This window comes from Manduca sexta, chromosome 28 (genome assembly GCF_014839805.1).
Source record: "Manduca sexta isolate Smith_Timp_Sample1 chromosome 28, JHU_Msex_v1.0, whole genome shotgun sequence".
Taxonomy (NCBI): domain Eukaryota; kingdom Metazoa; phylum Arthropoda; class Insecta; order Lepidoptera; family Sphingidae; genus Manduca; species Manduca sexta.
This window is the reverse complement of record NC_051142.1, coordinates 11,545,398-11,570,324: the sequence shown is the minus strand read 5'-3', so window position 1 is coordinate 11,570,324 and position 24,927 is coordinate 11,545,398. Positions and strand designations below refer to the sequence as shown.

General features: G+C 37.1%; 1 protein-coding gene across 3 annotated transcripts in view; it reads right to left on the bottom strand.

The window, feature by feature from the left end:
- Positions 1 to 24,927, bottom strand: part of LOC115442084 (maternal protein pumilio) — a 100,926-nt gene that overhangs the window by 63,782 nt on the left and 12,217 nt on the right. For all 3 annotated transcript variants that reach the window (XM_030167050.2, XM_030167052.2, XM_037444664.1), the window contains 7 exons: positions 21,412 to 21,544; positions 20,734 to 20,883; positions 19,917 to 20,088; positions 18,983 to 19,145; positions 18,631 to 18,703; positions 17,722 to 17,822; positions 16,645 to 16,821 (listed from right to left, as the gene is read on the bottom strand). In XM_030167050.2, coding sequence (XP_030022910.1) covers positions 16,645 to 16,821; positions 17,722 to 17,822; positions 18,631 to 18,703; positions 18,983 to 19,145; positions 19,917 to 20,088; positions 20,734 to 20,883; positions 21,412 to 21,544 — 969 coding nt within the window. The remainder of the gene's footprint in view (positions 1 to 16,644; positions 16,822 to 17,721; positions 17,823 to 18,630; positions 18,704 to 18,982; positions 19,146 to 19,916; positions 20,089 to 20,733; positions 20,884 to 21,411; positions 21,545 to 24,927) is intronic.

Here is a 24,927-nt window from a genome sequence, read left to right as displayed (position 1 = left end):
GGAATCAAAAAAGCGTAGCCATTTTTTTAGATTCAACACGAAAATGGATCAATCAGATCGAAGTTTCTTTTATATGCTTATACATTGATTGTTCTACAATATTTTGATTAGTTCAGTTTTCGAACTTATTGAAATCGGCCGATAGAGTTTCTATTCCCATACATATTCAACAGTATATTAAGCCTTTAAAATTTTCAAGTATTTAATTTTCGGATTCCAAAGTGACAAGAGATGGGGAAATTATTAGTGATCACTAGTAATACTCAAAAGATTGAAAGTTCCCTCAAGTTACTATTATATTGATCAAGTAGATGAGAGCTTGCAACTTTAACTACTATTTAATGGCTTTTATTAGCCCATTATCTGTTGGTTTTCACGGTACTAATAATCATAGAACAACTTTTAAATTATTCACAGAAATAGAATAGTAATCATGTAAGTTCGAGTTGCACTTCAGCGGTATTTCAATGTTAACATTACGACGTAAATAATAGTGTTCATGATTATCATCACCGTTGAGCACGAAACGCACGCCATAGAAACGGATTCCGATATACTAGTAACAACTAAGATGCAGATTTGCGTCTTCCTTGCATGAGAATATGACACGTATACGGTAAATTATTTTCTGAAATGTTGCCAACTATGTGCAATATGAAACCAATCCACCGAGCTTTTACATCCTAATTTTCTTGTATTTGCATGCTCAAATCACTCAAGGGGTATTAAATTTGGAAGCATGCGGACTATTACAAATCGATAACTGGTATGAGGATAACAGTGCAGGCAGATAGTCAAGCGTGGCGTGCTGGCCTCCCATTAACGCAACGTAATGAATCGTCCAGCGACTTTGTTCACCACTACGAAAGTAGGGTTGCCGTGTCAGTCAATTCGGACTCCCGGGGTACGTTCGCTGAAACATTTTGGACCATCGTTGTGGAGAGTGATTTATGAAATAATAACATAACAAATAGAACGTGCAGATCATACAATCATAAAAAATCAAGTGTACTATATAGAGATCGAGTTTGCTCTTGGTCGCATCGCTTCATAGCTGGTTTATCAAATGCTACCTAAAGGTTTTGAGGTTTTAAATGAATATCCTACCAAACTCTTATGTAAGACAGTTTCAACTACACAACACGCATATGTATTACTTTCTACTTATATTTTCGAGTAAATAAATCCATAGTTGTTTTCTTTCTTATCTTTATATTTTATGGAGACGCGAGGCGCGAAGCGATTTTACACGCGTTTGCTTGAAATACAGCGTTATTTGCGGTAGAGGCTGCGCACAGAACGGCATTTCTCTGTTTCAGTGACACCCGCGGCGGCCTCCGCGGCATCGCATCTTCTGTACTGTAGAAATAACAAGTTCCAATTTTTCATCATTGACATTGCAAGTTGCAACAAGTACGCTCCCATCTCTCGCCAACACAAAACTAGTCAGTTTTATTGCGCATCTTCTCCCGCTGCATTTCGCGTGCGCCATAGCGATGCTCGCTTTGTGCACCGCTACACGACTGAGGATCTGCCACGGGCGCAGCGGCGGGCACCGCCACTCTTCTCCGATCGCATCCTTATAAACGTCGTACATTCCCGTATGTTGGTGTTTACGCGTAAGATGACGAGGCCGATGCACACGTCGCCACACTGTAAATGGAAAAACGTCCGTCGCGCCGCGAGACGTCACGCTACACGCGACGCGCAAAGCCCAGCATCTCCATAAACGATGCTTTCGATCTATCTCAGCCTGTTCTAAAACTCATGGTGATTGTGATAACGCCATTGATTCATAACTAAATTTAAAATTAGTATAATAATAATTAATTAACAAATTTTACATAATAAAAATATTAATTATTACGCAGGAAGATTTCAATTTTTCAGTAATTAAATTTTGATTGAAAGAGTGACTTGCGTGATATGCGTATAAACATGGGAGGTCTAAGATATTTTTTAAATGTTTAGATTACATGTATTTACCTTAAATACTAATATTATAATACAAAAATACTTCAAAGAGCATCCCCGAAAGTAACATGTACTAATCGTTTAATTAAAACCATTATTATTACATAAATATGAAAGGAAACACCCGTAATAGATTTTAAGTATAACGATTTTTTATATTTACGCGAATGTTAAACATCAAATTAAACTAGTTTTCGGATTTGATCACCCTTTTTGTTTATATACTTTGTATTTTAAGTAATCAACAAATATTTAATGACAGGTAAAATCATTACTTAAGAACTTAATGTGAAAAGTAAAGTTTACCTAAGACTTAAAATGTCCGTGCTCAAAAGTCAAAACGCGTAAATATTATAAATTTATCAACAAAAAAAGTATTATTGTATGTACTTATAATCCCACATAAGCAGAAGGAAGCCGATGGCGATTCTAACACGAGTAAATGTTAAAGAGAGTAATCCAGGCGCTTATATAATATTTTTGATTTTGGTAACCCTGGCAGTGAGGGCGGCTCGGTGGAGCGTACCCGCGAGCTCGCCTCTCACGCGATCTTATCGCGCCTTCCGCGAACATCGCATCGTACTGCCCACCCGTGTCTGTTCCGTGACTGCTTTACACCAAGTTTGTTATTTCTTTATTCATACTAAGGACATTCAGTAAAATATTAGCCGGTACTAGTGTAGCACAACAAGCAATCAAAAGCACAGATAGTTCAACGTTGGGCAAGTGTGGTGTGGAACGCGCGTAATGAGCTACGGATCCTTTGACCGGGTGCACGAGTCGCGCAAACGCTAATTAAGCAGTGTGGATCTGAAGCTCCCCTAGAATTAGCGTGATTGTCGTTCATTGCTTTGCGGTCTGCTTTTTAGGCAAACCAAATAAATGTTTATTATTATTTTTTTTACGTTGTATTATGTTGTGACATTTAATGATATCATAATATCAAAATTCAAAGCGTTCGACATGGATCACGAGTGCGAAGGCCCAATAAAGCCCGTGCAAATATCAACGTGAACTTTAAATGTCACCATCGTTGATTCGTGACAGCCTTCGTCAAAGATACCAACGCGTAGCCATAAAAGCAGTCGTTGGACGGCAATATCTTTGTACAAATCAACTTCAGTGTCAAAATATTTTTAATGTTGCTAATTCTATGGTATATAGATTAAGTCGGGAATGCTTACTACACGGGTGTAATAATAAATGAAAATCATTAAACAAAAGGGCTGTTCTATCTAGATAGGGTGAAATAAGAAAACTTTGAAAAAAAACGTGTTGAAAAATAAAGCAACTCATATTTCATAGATTATAGTAACGAGAATAATGAGCATTGGGGAAGAATTTATGAGTGCTAATCTAAAACTAACACGTGCATTATATACTAATCAACCATTATATACTAGTCAAAATTTCATTCGAATCGAATCAGTAGCTTTAAGGTTCCTATGTTTGTTTTAATAATTATTTGTAAAAGCTTTTTAATAATAAAAAAAACGTGGAGGTGTTATTAAATTATTCAACTAATTATGTGACTAAGTGAGAGTAAGACCTTTGCATTTATCTCGATTAAAACTAGCCTTAGGATACTACGTTAAAACAGTATATGAGTCTATCCGATTACCGAATTTCATCCAAAACCGTCCAACATTTTTTGCGTTTAATTCCAACAAACAACAACTCGCCCACTCATTAAGATCATAAGTTAAGTAAAATAGACATTTCGATTGTTTATATCTACGTAAAGAACTAGCTATAAACATCAATGAGTTTCACATTAATTTTATGTGTTACATACGAGTGCTAATGACCGTTTATTACTTTTCTATTGGAACTATAAACGTAGAGTAACAATGAAGTAATAAAATGTCAATATTACCAAGGGATACCAATCAACTGCCACCCTAAATAATTCTACCCTCGAATCAAAGTTAATACGACACGTGAAATGAAACGTGTTACGTTCTACGTGTCTATTGTAAACTTTAGTCCCTAATAACAATTCACATACACAATGGTCAATGGACATGTGTAGAAAAGTGCGGAAAATAAACAAATTGGCCAATGTATTTAAGAGGACTTATTGAATTTGTTATTAAGAACATAACAAAAGTCGTCAATTCTTTTCTCGTAATTATTTGAAAGCTATAATTAATTAATCAAATTCACAGACAAAAGAACAATAGCACATTAAGAAAATTCGCAATTCAATTCTTAAATAGTAAACTCATTCATAACCCATACAAATGCGCGCGCGATGTCGGCTACGAACAAGGCTCATCTCATTAATCTGGGTTTCAGAATAAAACCGGGGTGTGCCAATGGTGACAACGGAAATCCTCGCGGTCGCGCAGCTCTGCCGTGATAAATCCTTTCGTGAAATTTGCTACAAATATATAAAGAGGTTCTTTGGTTCGAGACCGTGAACTCCAATCAGCACGGTCGACGACAACTGTGATAAAGCATCCCACGTAACTGTAACCAACTGTACCTGGCCAATGAAACTAATTGTGTATTACGAGAGATCAGTCTTTGTTGATTGGTGAGAAAAATTATAAAACAATATACTATTTGTCGTGAAACCCATGGGAAATAGTTGCAACAATAAGAACTGTAACGTATTAAACAGAAGTTTCACAATGTTATTATTGATGTCTATCAGTTTGTCGTGAAATTATTACAGTATACCGTGTAATATGCTACTGAATGGAACGTTTATTATCATATAAATGCATTTATCGGTGACCCTTAAATAATTGCATTCTTAGCCATAAAAATATTTGCTGTGTTTACTAAATAATGTATTAAACAATAACATCAAAGAAATAATGACCAAGTATCACCACAACAATTAATTAAGATGCGACGCGGAAGAAACAGCGCCGTGTCAGCAGAATACCTTGCGCGACAAAGGCACACTCAACACGTATAAAATAGTAGTGTTGGAAATTTAATCACGTTTGTGACCACAATGTCACACAGCAATTGCTCCCCGTGGTGGCGCACAACACGCTCGAGTTAAGTAAACAGAGAGGACATTGTGCGTGTCGGCATGGCCAATGGTTCACGGGAATTTGCGACTCACCTCCGACTAACAGAGTCAACAACTCGCGCTACATGAGACTACGTAGTTATTAATAATAAATTACTTTATGGGACGTTATGTGTAACACCCATTATAAGGTTGCTTCGACAATTGTTTACTCTGTGGTTGTTATATTATTGTTAACTCACAAAAGAATCACCAAAAGTCCTATCATCACGAAGTAAAAAAATAACCATATCCAAAGGTCGCTGCCACCAGACTACAGGTCGATAAGCTACGAATTTTAAGTTAAAATTTGCGACTATAAGATCCTCTAAAAATTAATAAAAAAGGGTGCGTCACCCCTCCTCACAAACGCGTTGGATAATTTTAAATGTAATTGTGTTGTCTAATTTTTTATCATTGATTAATTGTCACCAATATAATATATTCAAGACAAAAATAATATCCCTGTATGTATGTACCTTACATTTGATACCAGACAAAGCCATGGCTTTGGCAATTTATCAACGCACAACGGCACAAATGGTGCAGTTATGTTCAAGATGTTCGAATGGGGCTCTTGTGGGAGTAAATGAAATTTGTTTTCTGTTATATCTGTACTTTGTTATGAAATTTTGACGATCACTGTACAGGTAAAGTGATACAGAATAATACGAGTAGTCCAGTCTAGATCAATGTAGCAATTTTTAGGCTGTCTGGTACCGCGTGGTTGTTTATTATTTGTAAGCTCCAATGTTTTTTTTTTAATTCCCTTAAATTTAACATCAGTGACAAGTAAACGATTTTTTATTTTAGTGGCATTTGCATTTTGTTTCGCCGTTTTCAGGATTGTAAACTCAGCATGACTCGGAATTAATTTTCATGCGTGAAGAATGTGTCACAACACGCTAACAAAATACGTTTTGCTAATTTATTACAAATCATGTCTGCATTTCACTTAAATGCAATCAATAAAAGTGAAAACCCAACCTCAGATTACATAACAACAACAATTTATTTTATTCTTTCGCTTTGGTTCTATATTTTCACCTTTGACAAACCTACTTACAGTTAGACATTTTATTATCACAGTTAACCTAAGAGCAAAAACCTAATATTGTTTTTGTAACTTACGTTATAGTCAGGGAATTCACTATGATACATATATATCATAACTAACGACCACAGTTTATTTGATATTATACATATTATTTGATAATGTCTTAATTATCAAGTATTTACATGTTGTATATTTAAGTCAAAATTCTCTTATATTTATCTTAGATCATAATATGATTTTAAAATCAATTATTAAAACCGAATAAAGGCAGATCTTCAACCCGTTCACTTTTTTTTTTATTTATATAAAGGTAATGGTTGCTAGGAATATATTTTATCGAACAAAGCTAAGCTTGCCTATAACTAAACACAAAATGTATGACAACACGTTTCGATCACATCGGGCCGTCGCTCGTTTATATGATAATCTATTTTACCATTTTCTGTTAACACGTGATATCAGACTATACAAAGCGACATTCTACAAAATTATAAGTAGGTCGGAAATTATAAAACATTACTACACGGTCCACCGTCACTCGATAAAAAAGTAATCAATGACTGTATAGGATTTTAAACGTGGTTGGTTAAAGTTTTCATTATAAATTTCGAAATGTCTTCAATACTTTCAAGATTCATTGCAATAAGTGTGATGAAAAACTAATTCAACCATTTGATGTAACTGTTGTGGACATGCTGAAATTTTATTTTGTGAAAAGTTAACCAATCGCACCACGAGTTTACATTTTTGTGAAGATAAATAGTATGAAAGCATTGGACGGGCGAACGATTAATCTAAGTTTAGAAAGTAAACAAGAAGGTGAAGTGATCAGCGGGAGCGTTGTTCAAGTTTAATAAGCGTTAGTTAGCGGGCGGAGGCGCGGCACCGGCAATAACGCCGCTCTTATCTCCGGTACTCCGCGCCGCGTGGTGGTGAACAAATTATTGCACTCAGCGTTTCTCTAGCCTACTACTAATATGTCGATCAAATATAATTGCTTAACGCCGGATTACACCGTGTGAAAATCCGGCCACCTCTGTCGAACTTTTAAAAACAACCAGTATTCATTGGTGGCAACACGGCAGAGACGGTAACCAAGTGCGGAAAAAGTAACACTAAAACAGATGTAAACGATTTTACGCTTTTACTTTTCACAATAATTATCTAATATATTATTTTTTTAATACAATCACCCGGCTAACGATTAAATGGTTCATCCTTTGCCCCCCTCCCTCTATGCCATAAATTACCAAAAAAAAATTTAAAACACCAGGAGCATACCCCAAGAAATTTCACTTTCCAAATAAAATTAGGAGGCTATAAATACACGATGGTATTTTCTCAAAGACAATGGTATTATCACAGTTGAAGTGACCCATTCATACTATAGAAAAAAAAAAGTATGTCTACAGCGTTCTACACTTCAGAAACTTATGAGACAAAGATTGTTTATTTTTAGACATTTAAAATAGTGGATTTTCACTGTTTGGCATTCATGAATGTCCAAAATCTTATAATTTCGGGAAAAAAATTACCATTTTGAAACCGCGACAATAATCCTATGCCACTTTGATTTCAAAATTCTTATTCGCAATAATTAGGGACTGATTTCATATACATATTCGGACATACACATTACGAGATCAAAGAGAACACTTACAATTTCAATATACATAATTTAGCGCTGAGGCTCTTAAATTGAATTATGGAAGATGTCATTATAAAGTTTGTAGATAATTTTACCACCAGAATTAACACAATGTGGCATAAAACGGCCGAGCGTAAACATTAGCTCGTGAAACAGGCAATTAGGATTTTAAATGTAACCGAGGCTAGCGCGCAAAAGCGCAACACTGTGCATGCTGAGTACAGAGAAGGCAGGTCGTCAAAGCGCGAATAATCTCATAACCATCGTCCGGACGACATGGCCAGCTTATGCTGAGCGCCCTCAGGCTCACTGTGATATTTCTTTGAGAGAACGTTCCAAGTCGAGCGTCGAAATACTAACGCTACAATGTTTTTTATAAAACGCAAAATAAATCAATCTATATAAATTATGTAGTTATTCAATGGAATTTCATTTGTGCGCATCGAAATTATCCTCACGATAATTTCACCACAATTTCGGCTAAGTCAAGTGGGGACAATTAAACGGCTTAAAGTTTCGCAAGTAGTTATTGGCCGTATCGAGTTCTCTAGCGGTTCGAACACTTCAATTTCTCCGCAGTCATTGATGCGTAGCAGCAATCGGGCGCGGCTGAGCGATTCGTATCCGATCCACGGCCGCCACCGCCACCGCCGCCGCCGTGACGTGGCGCTGCGCTGCGTTGCAACACTTGCCTACAGCACTCCTTCCGACGTAACAAGGCGATTAAAGAATCGGCGTGATCAAATGCAATAAATTTTGCCTACCCTCATTCGTGATTTGTAACGGTTATTAACAGCTATTTTGTATTTTACTGGTACAGTCGTTAAATTAACGAAAGTAAAATTATAAAAAAAGAAAAGGAAATTACCATTGCAATATAATATAAAATTATAAACGTGGAAAATATTTACGTATTAAAACAGTAGGACAACGCACACGTGGATGCGGAGAGGCCTAAGCAGAGGGGACTCTGCGAGCACCACACTGATTAAGGTTCCATATTTAATGAGCCACTCACATGAGCTCGGAACGAGCCGGCAAACTTATTTCAATACGACAGGGCTAAATGTTATTTGTGCCACATACGAGCGTAAAAACTTTTTCAACGACTAGTTACGAAGCATCACAAATTATAGCCGTCTAAATTAACCAGTATTATTCTTAAGCGATTGATTACACAGACATCCTAAAACTTAGTGTAGGAGCATTATTGTCAAATGGCTGGTGTTTTCGAATACGAGTGAAAAATCGGGAAATCGGCGGGAGAAAGTATTCATATGTGAAGAGGGGCGGTACGGCCGGGCGAGAGGCTGCAGCGGCGGCGGCGGCGGCGGGTGGCAGAAGACGGCCCGCGCACAGTTTAATTTCCCACGAGGTCGGTCTCTGCGCCGCAGAGCTCAGCCCGCGGGAATTAATTGCCAGTAATGAATAGTAAAGTGAACATCTGTTAATTATGAATATCTATACTTAAAAGTTCAAACGTCTTGACACGCTTAAAAATCATTCGTCACATTCATTTTAACTCCCCAGTGTCTTCTCTCAACAAAACCACATCACAGGACTTTATGCTTTTACCACATATAGAAAAGACAAATTATGACACAAACTTTCCGCACAGTAACAAAATAACCCAGATTGGTGTTTTCACACGGATTGCAGTATGGAACAATACACGTAGGCAGTAGCAACTACAAAGTCGTTGTTAAAGTTCAACGACCTCACAATCTTGTTAGAACGCTGAATTTCCTTGCATTTTAAACGATTCTAAACTGTAAAATGATCGTAAACGTAACAGTTTGTGTGCGCGAATTGATCTCGCTTGAAAAATAAGTAAAATGATATTAATAAAGTTATTTCCTATAATATAATAAGCAACATGTCTACGATAATTGTATAAGGCTCCAAGGTCACACACATACAATCAAGTTATAGAAAATTACTCAGTCTTTAATTTTGAAGGTCAATCATGCCAACATCTGCGTCGTGTTGTGCGGAAGATAAACTTGTTATTTTTAGTAGTATAAAAATCAATTTTAGTATATGGCTAGCTATAAAGGAGCGGTGTATAGTAATGACGTAGAGAAAAAAACGTTGGCCCATGCGATGATGCGATACGATAAAACGTTATTGACACAAAACAGCGGCGATAGGTATGTGGTGTGGTATGCGGTGTCGGTGGATCCGCGCGCAACTATCACATGCTGCCGTTACAATCGGTAATGGGGTGTGCAGTTAAGGCGTGGGTTTATTGCTTCCTTGTGGAGGTGCGTCGTGGGAACAGGGCCGGAGATAGTCGCTCGTTAGAGCAGCACGCGTCGCGACTCTGCCTTCATAGGGGTTGGCCTTAATTCAGCAACTACTAATATTTTCACGATAGTTAAAATAGGTTATTATATTACACTTCTTAATTTGGAGACTATAGAAATAACGAGTTGATTTAGGATGTTAACATTTTACCGGTTATTAATAATATTCGGCATATAACGTTGTATGACTTCCGTCTAACACAGACGCTGGCGGGGCGCTAGTATTTCATCACGTTCCTGTGTCGGATCGGAGAAGAGAAGTCCGCCGTGTTGCACCATTGTGGCAACGGTCGCGAGATCACGGTCCAGCAAACTCTCTAAGAGTGCCCCAGCATGGGATCTCCAACGCAGAGCTCTAAGAGCAGTCATCGTCGCTCTTAGTGTCGGCCATGGTCGAAGGCTAGAGGTGGCAGTGACGAAGGAGGCGCCGGGTGGACGACTGTCTAGCGCCTCGTGCCCTGTTCGGAGACATCTAGAGAATTCCGTCACGGAATCTCCTACATGTCATAAAATACACCTAAATGAAGCTTAAGCCGCTAGACGAGCGGCTGTTGCTTACTCCAATTTATATGCCTAGAGGTGGACGACTATGTTGGTTGTCGGTCTTCCGCTGTCGAAAACGCTAAAGGCATAATTTACAGTTGGGGGGGGCATTTTAGCCACCCCCGATCTTACAGCCCAATGTAGCTGAGAGATCGATAAAAACGTGCCAATCACTCCTTAGTGTTGGTAGAAAAAAAAATGTTATAAGGCAGAGACGATGCAATTTGCACATTTACTATATTAGACAGTTGTATTTTTTTTATTTGTAACTAACCTGGTTCTAAAACTTCAGTCGCAATGGAATCTGATATTAAGAACCTAAACAGTTTTAAAGTCAATTACAAATATCTTTAAATATGAAACCGAGGCACTCCAGGACCTAGCACAGGAATATTTGTGTGTTAGCAAACCTTACGAATTTGATAAAAAAGGATTTGATGGCGACTTGATGGTTCGTCATTGCACTGCATAGTTTGATTCTGGACACCGCCGTATTCAGACAGATAAATTGTGAAATGTCTTCGAATATTCATGTCTTGCTTAAAAAGTTGGAAAATGTTTTTTTTTTTCAATGAATGGTACAAATTAAGAGACGCTCCACACACTAACGTCTATAAAAAGTGCTAGAAACTGGAAATTAGAAAAAAAAATCTAGGCATAGATATTTCTCAGAAAAATGTTATTGTTTTAAGTTGCCTCACGCTTCGAAACCGAATGAAAAATTATGCGGTGTTCGTTCAAACACGTCGGAACATGACCATGCGACGCGCTTACACAACAAAAATATTAATTTCATTTTTTATTTCAGACCCTAAATTTTTGACCAACAATAGCTGTGTAAACCATCAAAATGGCGCAAGTCAAACCAAAATCTATATGTTTGAATCGAACCGTTTTTCTATCTAGGGGGGCTCCTTTAATAAGTACGTTAAGTTAGTTTGGTAAAATATGTTTTTGTACAAAAATTCAAATAGCGCGTTTTTAGAACTAAAATTCGGCAGTTTATGACACTGGCCGCATGTAAACTTCAAATAGTGAATCGCGTAGCCATAGAGCATTCTCTCCAAATATACGGAAGTCAGTTACACGAATCTCTTTTTAACACAATATAGTCTTTCGTAACGAATGTAGAAAAATACTTACTAAGTTAACTTACTCAATACGAATAATACTTGTTCTTTTATAAACGAATCTTGGAGCTTTAGATGTTGATCTAACATTTTTAGCTTACTGCGTATACGAACGTTTTCATCGTGACTATTAACGAAGTTACTATAAAATAAAATGTTATGTAAAATCAAGCTCTTATAAGGTTTAAACAAACATTAAACCGAAAAACATCAGTTTTTAAGGCGACCCCCCTTATTAAAATTATAATTAATACAATTTATACATAATCATGGACGTGTAGCTCTGGTCATTTTCATGGGAGGAGAAAATTTAAGGAGGCCCCGCTCCCGCCAATGACTTTAGTCTTCTTATAATTGCAGATTTGATCATTTTCGTGGTTTTAAAAACTTTTACTGGTGGTAGGTCTCTCATATGTGAGAGTCCGCCTGAGTAGGTACCAGCGCAACAGAATGAAGTCACTGCTGTGTTCTGGTTTTAAGGACATTGTAGCCAATGTAACTATTGGACATACTAAGAGTACGAAGACTTAATATTTCATGTCTCAGGATGGCGAGCGCAGTGGAATACTAAACAATACTTTATCATTCAAGGTGTTGGATGGTGTTGCTACTGTATACGGGGCGGTCGTATCGCTAACCATCAGGCAATAGGCAAGCTTTTCTTGTCATTCAAAGAATAAAAAAAAATAGGCAGTATTAATAATAAGTACCTCATTATTCTGGGCATGAGTACCAGGCAATTCCAGAGTGAGTTCGGAGCCCTCCCCTCTACCTTCACCTCGGACAAGGTACACCTTTGTACACAATGAAATAATAAATAATAATAAGAAAATGTTTACGCCTTTTCCACACCGACGCGGCGAACCGCGGTAACGAAACAGCGATAGATCTGTCCTACATTAAGAAAAATATCGCGTATCGTGCATCTCGCTGAGATCATATCATAATCTAGCTGAGATTTCCTAGTATTGCCTCTGTCTATATAATATCGTTGTTACTCGCGATACTCTACACACAGACACCACGTTACCGCCATTTTAGTTTCGCCGCTGGGAGAGGAACGATGCGGTTTGTCTTTTTTGACAGATCGCGGCGAAACAAGACGGAGGAGGGGGAAACTGAGAACATGATTCATGAAATTCGAGGTTATCCAGAATTATATTAAGTGGAGCATCCAGCTTATAGGAATTCATATATAAAAGAAGTAGCGTAACGAAAAATTTAAAAAAAAATACAATTTATTTTTCTCTCCATGTTTCTTTCTCTTATGATTAATTTCAGGAACCCATATCCTTTGTCTTCTTCTTAATATTAATACAATAAGTAATAATTCGTCTTCTTTAGATTCCGAAATAAACCCGTCTGGCTCGGACGACATATTGAATAGAAAATACGAAATGGCGAAATCAGTGTGAAAACGACCGCTTAAATTTCGCTAATATTTCGCGTTTAGTGTACGTACGCGTTTTGCTTCCGCAGTTCGCCGCGTCGGTGTGTAAAAGGTCTTTATTGTAACACTTCCAAAATTTACAAATTCGTTGAAACTCGAATCTGAACTAGGGTATCCTGTGTCTCAAAAATGTAATATTGGTATTGTATTATCCTATATTATGCAATAGCCATATATACGAAGTACCTGTAATAACAAATCGAAGAAAGTCATGTTTTCTTTCTATGACAAACACTAAATTACCTACCATAAGAGTGAAACTTCTTATAGGCGTAGACGTAAATTCGGCACAATAACATCAACTTTATGGCGCAGGTCAACATAAGGGGACTTTTACGTGCCCTAATACAAGAACATAAAACCTTACACCTTTAAAGTTACCTACATTTGGTGATGTGGATTTATAATAGGAATCTCTAAAATGAATAACTAGCATCGTTTTAATTTCATGTCCAGTGGCTCCATCTACATTCATCTTAAGTAAATATAGAACTCGTGAGAAAAATAGACTAATTAATTTTAATACATATACGGAATTATTGCCTATTTAAAATAATCACAATCCTGTAACTTCAATGAGGGTAGACAATCGCTCTCTAATCAGTATTTTTGTTTAGAATAATATGCTTCTATGTACTTTTAGCGTATCTCCTTTACAAGTATTGTCTTTATTGTACCGTAAGAAGTGACATTATTACGAATATTTTTTTATTTCCGATTTCAATAAACCATCGAAACAATGAACTACAGTTTATTCTTAAAAATTAACTAATAAAAATACGTAATCTGTAGTATGTTTAACAAATTTCATTATGATTGGTGCATTATGCTTCCAATCTACAGATGGCGATTAGGATCATTTATAAAAATGACAGTTAATCTATTAATAATTAAACAATCCAGTTTATGCTATTCATTCCCTGTTCATCGTTTGTAAGGTTTCACTTCCTGCATTGTATGAATGTTTCAAATGGCTTCCCTAACTACTACATAACATAATTGCGAACAAGCAACAATATATATATTTGATGTGCATTCAACTTGTGAAGTATTTTATTCAGTATTACCCTCTAAATGTACAGTATTATGAAGATAATAACAGGAATATAAATTGAAGTTCCATGAGAAAAGAGCTGAAATAGAATTTTACAGTGTCTATGATAAGCTTTTACAACTCAAGAGGTGTCTGGCAGAGTAGAAATTAGAAAGCAACTTTCTGTTGTACGAAAATGTTACAGCAACAATTTAATATAATATGAATCCTGCAATCACATCGTTTTGCTATCGTTTTCAAACATGTTTTGCTATCACTTTTATCAAAGGAATCCTCAGGAAACATCCAATCAAGGCTACCGTTAGACTAAAAAGCTAGGTTTTGCAAGTGACCCAGTACCACAAATATTGACTTACTAGCTTTTGCCCGCGGCTCCGCCCGCGTTATAAAGTTTTTCAGGCCAAAGTTTTCCGTTATAAAAGTAGTAGTTCCCCGGGAGCCTATGTTCTTCCCAGGGTCTCAAACTGTCTCCATACCAAATTTCATCTTAATACATTGGGTTTTTTTTTGAGTTTAACACGTTCAGGCAGACAGATGCAGCGGGGGACTTTGTTTTATAATATATTTTTTAGAACTTTTTAAGAGGAATAATCCCGTCATACATCATTGTTGCATAACTTTAACCGTTTACGCAGCGCACGCAACGGAAGCTGTCAAAACTAATAATTTTTCCCCGTTTTTGCAACATGTTTCATTACTGCTCCGCTCCGATTGGTCATAGCGTGATGATATATAGCCTATAGCACTCCAGAAACAAAGGGCTATCCAACACAAAAAGATTTTTTCAGTTCAAACACGGTAGTTCTTGAGATTAGCCATTACTGCTCCGCTCCTATTAGTCATAGCGTGATGATATATAGCCTATAGCACTCCAGAAACAAAGTGCTATCCAACACAAAAATATTTTTTTCAGTTCGATCTGATAGTTCCTGAGATTAGCCATTACTGCTCCGCTCCTATTGGTCATAGCGTGATGATACATAGCCCATAGTACTCCACGAACAAAGAACTATCCAACACAAAAATATTTTTTCAGTTTGAACCGGTAGTTCCTGAGATTAGCCATTACTGCTCCGCTCCTATTGGTCATAGCGTGATGATATATAGCCTATAGCACTACACTAATAAAGAGCTATCCAACACAAAGAGAATTTTTCAGTTCGAACCGGTAGTTCCTGAGATTAGTCATTACTGCTCCGCTCCTATTGGTCATAGCGCGATGATATATAGCCTATAGCACTCCACGAACAAAGGGCTATCCAACGCAAAAATAATTTTTCAATTTGGACTGGTAGTTCCTAAGATTAGCGCGTTCAAACAAACAAACAAACAAACTCTTCAGCTTTATATAATAGTATAGATTATTTCTAATGACTGTCAGTAAAAATAAGACGCTGCTAGTGAGTGATGAAAATACTGTTCTATAGTAAAATCTATCCGCACATTACTGACGTTGCTCTGGTAACAAGGTACAAGGTGAAATAGCAGTTTTCAAATAGGTTGCGCGTCTTTCATTTCAGACCCAGAATGTTACCAATATTATAAATTATGGGAAACTTTCTGGGGATAATTTGAGTGTTACAAATAGACAAAAACCGCTACATTAACTCTTGGTCTCTCGTGAATCGCCGGCGAGCCAAGACAGCTACATGACATTTGCGTGTGTCACGGGATTATAACCTTATATACTACATATATACTACATAATAAGGTTATTTTTCCGTCACACGCGTAGCTGTCAATGTTTGCCGGCAAACATTCAGCTACCTCCCGGGTTAATTTAATGAAATTTGGCAGACAACTAGACTATGTCTTGTGATTCAAAAACAGAATTCATAGAAACTGTTTATTGCGGAGAAGTACACAGCGGGACTTGTATTCCGGGACAGCTATACATACAGATGAGGACAGGACACGCAACCAGAGCTGCCAGTGACACCTACTAAAATATAAAAATAAAATGCCGTTCACACGCGCATCACTTGAAAACCAACTGATAGATTTGGATAATTCTTTTTTTATATTCGATGTACTAAAAGTGTAAAATTAAATGTGTAAAAGAAAAATTGAAGTGTTTTGTACGAAATCGTGCTTATAACTTAGGATACGAACAAACTACATAATGCGAAATTATTAAAAAAAAATGTGTATTTGCTTTGTAATTTTTTTGTTTTACTTATTCCATTACAAGTTTCCGTTTGGAAGACATAACTTCATATAAATAATAAAAACTATTATTCGAGATCATTTTTATAAAAGTTACATATCTAAATTATAAAAAAGCAAAATAAAGTCGGATTATTTGTATGCATGCTATTTGAATGTTTTAATAAAAAGTAGACAGAGAATTAACGCCGCCATTTTAGATTCTCTTCTTTAATGGAATCATAGGTTTTGACGGTTTGAATTTTGAACATTTGGCGCAAGGAGCCGGGTTTCGGTAGAGTGACTGACCTGCACGTCGAAGGGCTGGTGGTGCTGCGCGGAGTCGGGCGCGGGCTGCACCACGGAGGCGCCGTTGACGAGGCTGGCGGGCGCGGCCGCCACGCCGCCCACGCCTCCCACGCCACCCACGCCGCCCACTCCGCCGCTTGCGCCGCCCACGCCGCCCACTCCGCCCACGCCACCGTACTGAAGATATAAACAATATTTACTGACCGCCACTGGACAGTACATTTAAATCTAATCTCCATCTAACTCTCATCTTTCTAACTAACCACATAGAATAACTAAACAATTTAAGTTAAATACTTATAGTCATGCAAACTAATTCATATTATGCGAATAGCTTTGTAAAAAAAGAACGCATACTAATCAACCGCAAATGTCTCGGGACTCCCGGGCTACACAGCACCGTTTAAAAAATTCACACCGATCAGCTAACAGACACCCGACAGCAGGACAGCTGAGGCGTTGCAGATCACAATATACAATAGGGAGAAATGCTCAAAGGAGTGTCAGGGACTATTTTTAAACAATTAATACTTAGGTCGATAATACAAGAAAAATAAAAAAAAAATTATTAATATTTTCACATTTCTTCTCAAAATTTTATGCTTATTCACTACTAAAAATCTAAAAACACACTGTATTGTTACCCTATTCGATAGTGCAGTGACTCCGCATTTTTATACATTTCGATAATGTTATAACAATATCAAATGATGTAACAATACAGTGTTTATTTTTTTCAAAATCAATAAGTTCGACTCCTGGGTTACGAATATTGATTTTTTCAAAAATCCAGTTGTTCCATTTTAGTTTTCATTAAAACCGGCCCAAAGACTTGAGCATTTTTCGATATTGCCCATAGTCTCGTATTTTACCCTACACGCCCAGTTGAAAAAATCACCTGTATAATATGGATTCACGGAACAGCGCTTCTATAGCCAGGTTCTTTACAGATATTCGAATTAAAGTTATTTGGGTTTCAGAACCCATAAATATGGAAAGAAGAAAGTAATAAAACGAAAAACACATAAAGCAAAAATAAAAATATATAACGAAATAAAATAACACACAAAAACTAACCTGCTGCGTACTTGCAAAACTGTTGTTGTCGAACTGAGGATGCTGCTCCATTTGTAAAACGAGTTCAATGTGCTGATTCATAGAGTCGTTAAGAGTCATACCTATAACAAAATATACAAATGACTACTGGCATCTCAAATACTTCACTAATCATACAAATTTTATAAACATAGTTTATGAAGATGTTTTGATGTTTGTTTTTGTGTTATAAATAAACACAAGAACTTCACATTTATTTTGACGAAATCTGCCATAAAGGTAGACCGATGTGTTTGTTAGGTTACGGAGTATACTTTTATTCTTGAAAATTACCTCGTGCTACTTTTATACTGGGAAAGATCTTTACCGCAAGCAACATCTAGTATTAAATAAATAAATGTTTCATAGCCCCTGATCTTAGTGAAAATACTATGTTAAATCTATAAAACTTAAAATATTAATGAAGTGCAGAAACGGGTAAACGGTTATCTTTTACACGCAGTTTGCTTAATCACTTTCAGATGATACTACTTTAAAAATGTTTCAAGACGCACTGACTGACTGAGAGTTATTCAGACGAACAACTTCCTGCAGTGGCGGAGCTGTTTGTCGTGTATCTAAGGCTTTAAGGCGCCTTCAAATTAGCCGCTAGCAGTCGCGCAAAAGCAGTATATAATATACTGTATATAATTGTATATAATACACATATATGACAGTAGTCGGCTAGCAGTTTATGAGAGAAATCTCGAGTGTGCTCTTGTCATGAAGAAGACATTGGACTGTGATTACAGATTACATTAAATTACAACAGTAAACATCACACCTTTGCAGAAATCTAATATGCGGCGTAGATTGATGAATCTGTCTTTTCGTAGTTAGTTTAAGACCATTATAGTGCACATATTTATTATTAAGTTCTTCATAACTCACCAGGGTGGATTTGAGGATGTTGAGGGTGTGGCAGTCCCTGCAAGGGAGCTACGCCTAACATCCCTGGATGAGGCTGAAACAAGCATTTAAAAAAAACCTTTACTTTTGAATAATTTCATAGTATAGATCAATCGATATAAGGGACGACAAAAGCGATAAAGCAAAATAAAGGGTATCACATTTCAGGAATATGCGAGTACTCCATCAAAATAAAATATTTACCTTTCAAACTGGTATAGTTCCGGGTGTTAACGCCACATATTTATATAGAGACGTTCTGGATCCATGGCAATAAGTGTTTCTAAGATAGACAGACACAAGTGGAGCAGCGATACAAGAGAGAGCGACGTACCTGCGGGTGGGAGAGGTGCGGTAGGTGGTGCAGCGGCTGCGGCTGCGGCAGCGCGTGCGGCGGCAGCAGCGGGAAGGCGCCCGTCGCCTCGCCGTTCCGTGCGCCTGCGCACCCGCCGCCCTCCTCCTCCGCCGGCGACGGCTGGCGCGAGCCCGGCGTGCGGCTGCAACACCACCTCCGCGTTACTCAAACACCCACACACCCACACCCCACTCCTCGCCTACCCCGACGATTCCAATTGAATTATAGAGTTCGAACGTGTATTGATGGAGCGCCGGATCTTGTCTACTTAGATGTATACGTACAGTAAATTCGTTTTAAAATTTAACATACGAATTTCCTTACTCAAAATCAAAGATGAGCGAGCTTTAGAGCGCTGACAAAAAAAATATTATATTATCGGATGAATCATACGTTTCGTAATGAGCGCGCGATAAAAGATCATGTCTAAACGATGTCTACAGCGCAGGTCCCCGCGGTGTCGCGGTGGAGCGGGAGGCCGGTAGCAGACATTGACAGAGGCCGTGAGCGCGCGGTTATTGGCCGGCGATGGCGGTGCGCGCAGGCCGCGTCTCGGCGGCGGATCATTGCACGTTATACCACTTACCACTCCGTGACCTTCGCGATAGACTATTCACATTATTTATCGGTGATTATTCATATTATGCTGTAACACTTATCCGCGCTACACATACGACATTTTACAGTTTGTTCTCTTCAACAGGTACCACCGAGGCAACTTTTCTTTCTATAATGAAACATCTTACTAATTCGACATACAGTAAAAATAGAAAACATGCTTTGAAAATAGTTTACACATCCAAAGCGGGAATTTACAACGATTCCATTAAACATAGCGCAAATCAAGACGATAGCGGGGGCACATTTATTAACATGATTTAATTACTATGTTAAGAATCTTAATTTGACTCACTTGAATGCCTTGTCGTCCTCTTGTCCGTTGTGTAAACCGTTGGGCAGCGCTCCATGCTCGTGCAACTCATGCAAGTCCTTCTCGAAGGGCGAAGCAGACTTGTCCTCGGGTCGCTCCTCCAACACCATGCCGCGCAATCCCGCCACCACGCCAGCCACTTTCTCACCCCCGCCTGTAGATGTCATTTTTAAACGTTTGTATTTTATCCATAATTTTAAAGAAATATAATGTTAAGTTTTAATGAGTTTGATATGCTTATAACGTACATCTGCTAAGCGTGCAATACATAATAATACTATGTACAACTCAGGCAAATTATTTAGCCGGCGTAAAGTCAGCCTAAAACATAAGTGTCTATAGGTCGTTTCAATCAGAACATATTAAATCAAATATTTATTATATTCTTGAACGGGGAACTAATTCTTTTTTTAAATTATTAACTCAGTAGAACCTAAAACGAGTAGATTAAAGCTCGGCGTAGTAATTGTATTACTAGACATAACTTAAGTTGCACCTCACAATACCAAAGCTCAACATATTTGTCAATGCTGTTGTCATCGCGTAAGACATGAAACTTGCTACGTATTTGAACGTTTGTGACGGTTTGTATAAAGTTTGTTTTTATTCGGACGCGGCGAAGTTAAAAAATACTCTGCATGTAAAATGATAAGTGCAGGAGTTTAAATATATTTAAAACATGGAATAAATAATCATTTTTACATCAATTTTAGCCAAAACAATCGGCCTTGAATATGTTTTAATTACAACAAACTAGTATGTCATGGTGTAACAGGCGCTCAGCAGATGCAATATTTACCGGTAGGCGAGCCGCCGAGCACATATTCGACCATCTTGACGCCGAGGCCGGCGGTGTCGCGCGGCGACAGGATGCTGCTGCCATCGCCACCTGGAAACGCGACGCCGCGACGCGTGCTCATCATCGGCACGCCCACGTTGTGCTCCACCGCTATGCAGAAAAACACGCCTTTCAACGCTTGCATTTCGAAATCAATTCAAATTTAAATTGGGTCGACTCAATGATTGGGATATTAAGTTCTCCAATAATTACACTCGAGAAACATAGTTTCGAAACTCTCCCATTTAATGATTACACCACAAAAATAATATCAAGGGTCAAATTTATAACACCTTGGATTAAAAATATGTGAAATGAAAGAAAGAAACACTACCTAAGTCCGACCCTTCATGGAAGATGAAGTTTTCTCGTATGCTTCATTAATATACAGAAATATTATTTTATTTTGCTATAAGAAATATCAATTTTACTTATTAGACGTTTTGAATTTGTAGCTTCTATGTAGAATGATAATATTGCCACTGGCCGGCTACAACTATATTAATAAATAAAATAAAAGAGTGGGCTCAGTGACGTGCCTTTGAAGAAATAATATACAGCAGAATGTCTATTACAAAATGGACAATAACCTTTCTACAATAGAGATGTACATTATTATGAGAATTTCTAATCACTTACCTTGTGCAGACCAGGTCGGATCCCTCCACATCTGATCAGGATTTAGTTGCAGAGGTGGCAGATGAGGAGGACCCTTGCTGTCGCCGCCAGCGCCAGGGCCTTTGTCCCATAATTTTTTTGCAGCAGGTGCAATCTAAACACAATCATTATAACTATTTTACTTTTATTTCTTAGACTGAGTCATTATGACATTGTGTCAATAAAAGAAATCACGTTTTTACATCTGCTAACATTGTGCCGAAAATCATCCATGATTAACGAATATTTCCCCCAAAAATCTCAGTTTTACTAGTCTGATTGTTTGATCATTTTGTAGTTTAGTGCGTATGGCATATGCATTGGCGTAAGCGTGAGTGTATGTCTGATTGAAAGTGTTATGCTGGTACGACGAATTCTGTTAGATTAGTAGTAGCGGCAATAAGGATGTGCAATATAAAATATTTTTTTATTGAAATCGATTTGTTGGCAAATTACAACTAAGTATATATTGATAATTATTATATTATATAGAAACCAGCTATAACGTCATCGGTTACGACGCCGCGCCGTACCGATTATAACAACCAAATCGCGAGATCCCATCCGACGCTCTATGTACTAATATTTCTTATAACGACAACTATTATTAAAACGATATATCAGTTAAAACGACTAATCAGTCCTTTTGTATTAAACCCAATACAAAAGATTTGATTGTCATCTATCTACCTATAATGTATACTATTGTATACAGCTATAGTTTGTTTGTTTGAACGCATTAAACCTCAGGAAATAATGGTTCGAATGAAAAAATATTTTATTGTTCGATAGCCCATTTATCGACGAAGGGTATATCCCATCATACTATGACCACTAGAAGCATCAATGAAATATGTTGCAAAAACGGGGAAATTATTCTCTTTGAGCTTCCGTAGCATGCGCTACATAAACGGTTTAAGTTACGAATCATCATGTATTACGGAATTATTCCTTTAGAGTTAAAATAAAATAAGTCCCCCGCTGCATCTATCTGCCTCTCTGAACGCGATAAACTTAAAAATTACCCAAAGAATTTCAATGAAATTTGTTATAGATATAGTTTTGAAACCTTTGGAAGGATAAAGGCTAATTTCTATCCAGCGAAAATATATAGCAGGACTTTTATCTCCGAAAACTTTACCGCGGCGAAACCGCGAGCAAAAGTTAGCTTATTATATTTTGAGGAGTTCCCTGCTACATCTTTAAAGTTCGAGGTAAACAAAACTATTCTTAATATGATAATATGATGAAGCTATATTGGACCCAAAACAAAACGAATAGGGGACCGGCCTATGCTTGATTTTGTACATTATTCTATATGTAATGGCTTTTAATACGAAAAAGAAGCACGTCTGCGAAAACAGCATAAAAATTGGTTAAAAAATGAGCGAGTAATTCATATTTAAAATATTGTAACGTGCAGAAGTGGGCACGATGTGGGGATATAGCTTTATCTCTTTCTTTCGCACGCGTCGTAATTCCCGATGACGTCACATGTGGATATTTTGTCTCTTTTCTGTTTCTTGTTAACTACCCTTTCCACCGAAATTCAAAGACTTATAACTTGTTGATTTTTTACCGGATTTTAATAATTCCTTTTGTGTTATAATTTATATAACGTAAATATTTGTTAATAGTAAAGAACAAAAATGAGTCCGATACCCTATTATTAAAGTCCCTATTTGATAAGGGTTTCTCCGATTCATATTGGAAATCCAAGGTTATTAATATTATACTTATTAATGAAATTAAAGTGGGACCATTGGGAAATTGAACGCAAAAAAATATATATTTAAATTGGACCACGAGGTAAAAAATTATCGCAGCACATAGTATAAAAAAAATACGTTCAACAGATAAACCTCTATCAGTCAAAGTCAAAAGAACCTTTGGAGTCGATTAAAACTATAAGTATTCTGTGTCATTTATCTTCGTGCAATAAGTACAATTAGTACACAGAATTTATCTCCCCAATGTAAGAATATTATTAGCTACTACTATTTGGGGAACCAGACATGTCACATATTGCAATAGCAAAGCCAATATAATATACTTTCGTAAGGCATTCTCTTTTATTAGATTAATAAAATTATTTTAGCTGCTTACATATTTAATTAGATTTGATCTTTTTCAATTGCACAAGCTGACAATTGAGTAGGTTGTCTGATGTTAAGCAATCTCCACCATACATAATTTGAAAATTTCATGAAGGCATAGCTAGTACTTCTGTAAGCATTAAAAAGGAAGGGAGAAGTGTTAAGTAAAGGCGTCAGAATTATATTATGAGATTTTTATTATATCAGAAGGATATTAAATGCAACAAACAATAAGTTGTTGCTTCTAGTCAGATTAAAGAGCCGGTACATTTGTTCTCAGGGACTAGGCATATGGCACTAGGTCGATTACCACTTAATATAGAATTAATAAACCTAGTATACTGTTATAAAACTGTAAAATACAGATATCAAAATGTGAAAATAGAATATCTCCTACCCCTTACAAATGTTTCTTTATAAAAAACATAAGTCAAAGTTTAAACTAGACATTTAAACTTTTTTTACTCATAGACCCCTTTCAATTTCAGGTTCCGGTGGACAATTTATTTTTGAGTTTTGCAAAGAAAGTGCATAAGTGCATTACAACTATCGCCTAGTCATCGCAGGGTGTTATGTTGGGGTTACCTTGCCTCTTAATAACAATATTATCTGCCTACATCGATAAGTGACGTTAAGCCAACATTTAAGTACTTTACTATCAAACCAGAAATATTTTCGTGGACCTGCGCTTACGAAATGTGAGCTACAATTTTTGGTCATCTCAACGTCTCCGCCGGGTCCACCTGGACCACTTTGGGAATCAATGATTTAAAATTATAATAAGTTTAAACATTGAAGGAAAGTATTTTGAGTAAACCCAAATACTAAGATTTGTTCATACCAGCACTGTCTGCTAGGTACCAAAGTCCTCTTCTACTAATGAAAAGGTAGTAGTGCCTTAACCACCAAACTTGCCTAGTGGAGTTAGTAGCTTCTAGGGGTCGCAAACCGGTATCCCGGATTTCGAAAATACCGGAATACCGGACCAAATTAAGGACTTCAAAATACCGGTATTGATTTTACAAAAACCGGGATTTTCGGTATTTTATAAAAATAAAATTCAGTACAATATGTGTGTATAATTATTAATTTCTCGAGTTTTCAATCGCAAAAATTTAAGCTGCTTGCAATTTCATTCATTCGTATAGGCGTATATTCTATAAGGAGCGAGCAAAATACATGGCTTATGGCTATATTGCTACTTTTGTTTTGTGCTAAGCATAGCGGTGTTAAATGTTAATTGTTATTTTTATTAGAACTTATTAGAAATATTTTTTGTTCTTTAAAGTCTATCCTAATTATTCATAGACGTTATTTATCTAAGGACGGAGCATTGCTGTGATAACAAGTCTGTTTCTCAGTGCTGACGGCATGGCAGCCTTCGCAATGCGTAGACGCAGGA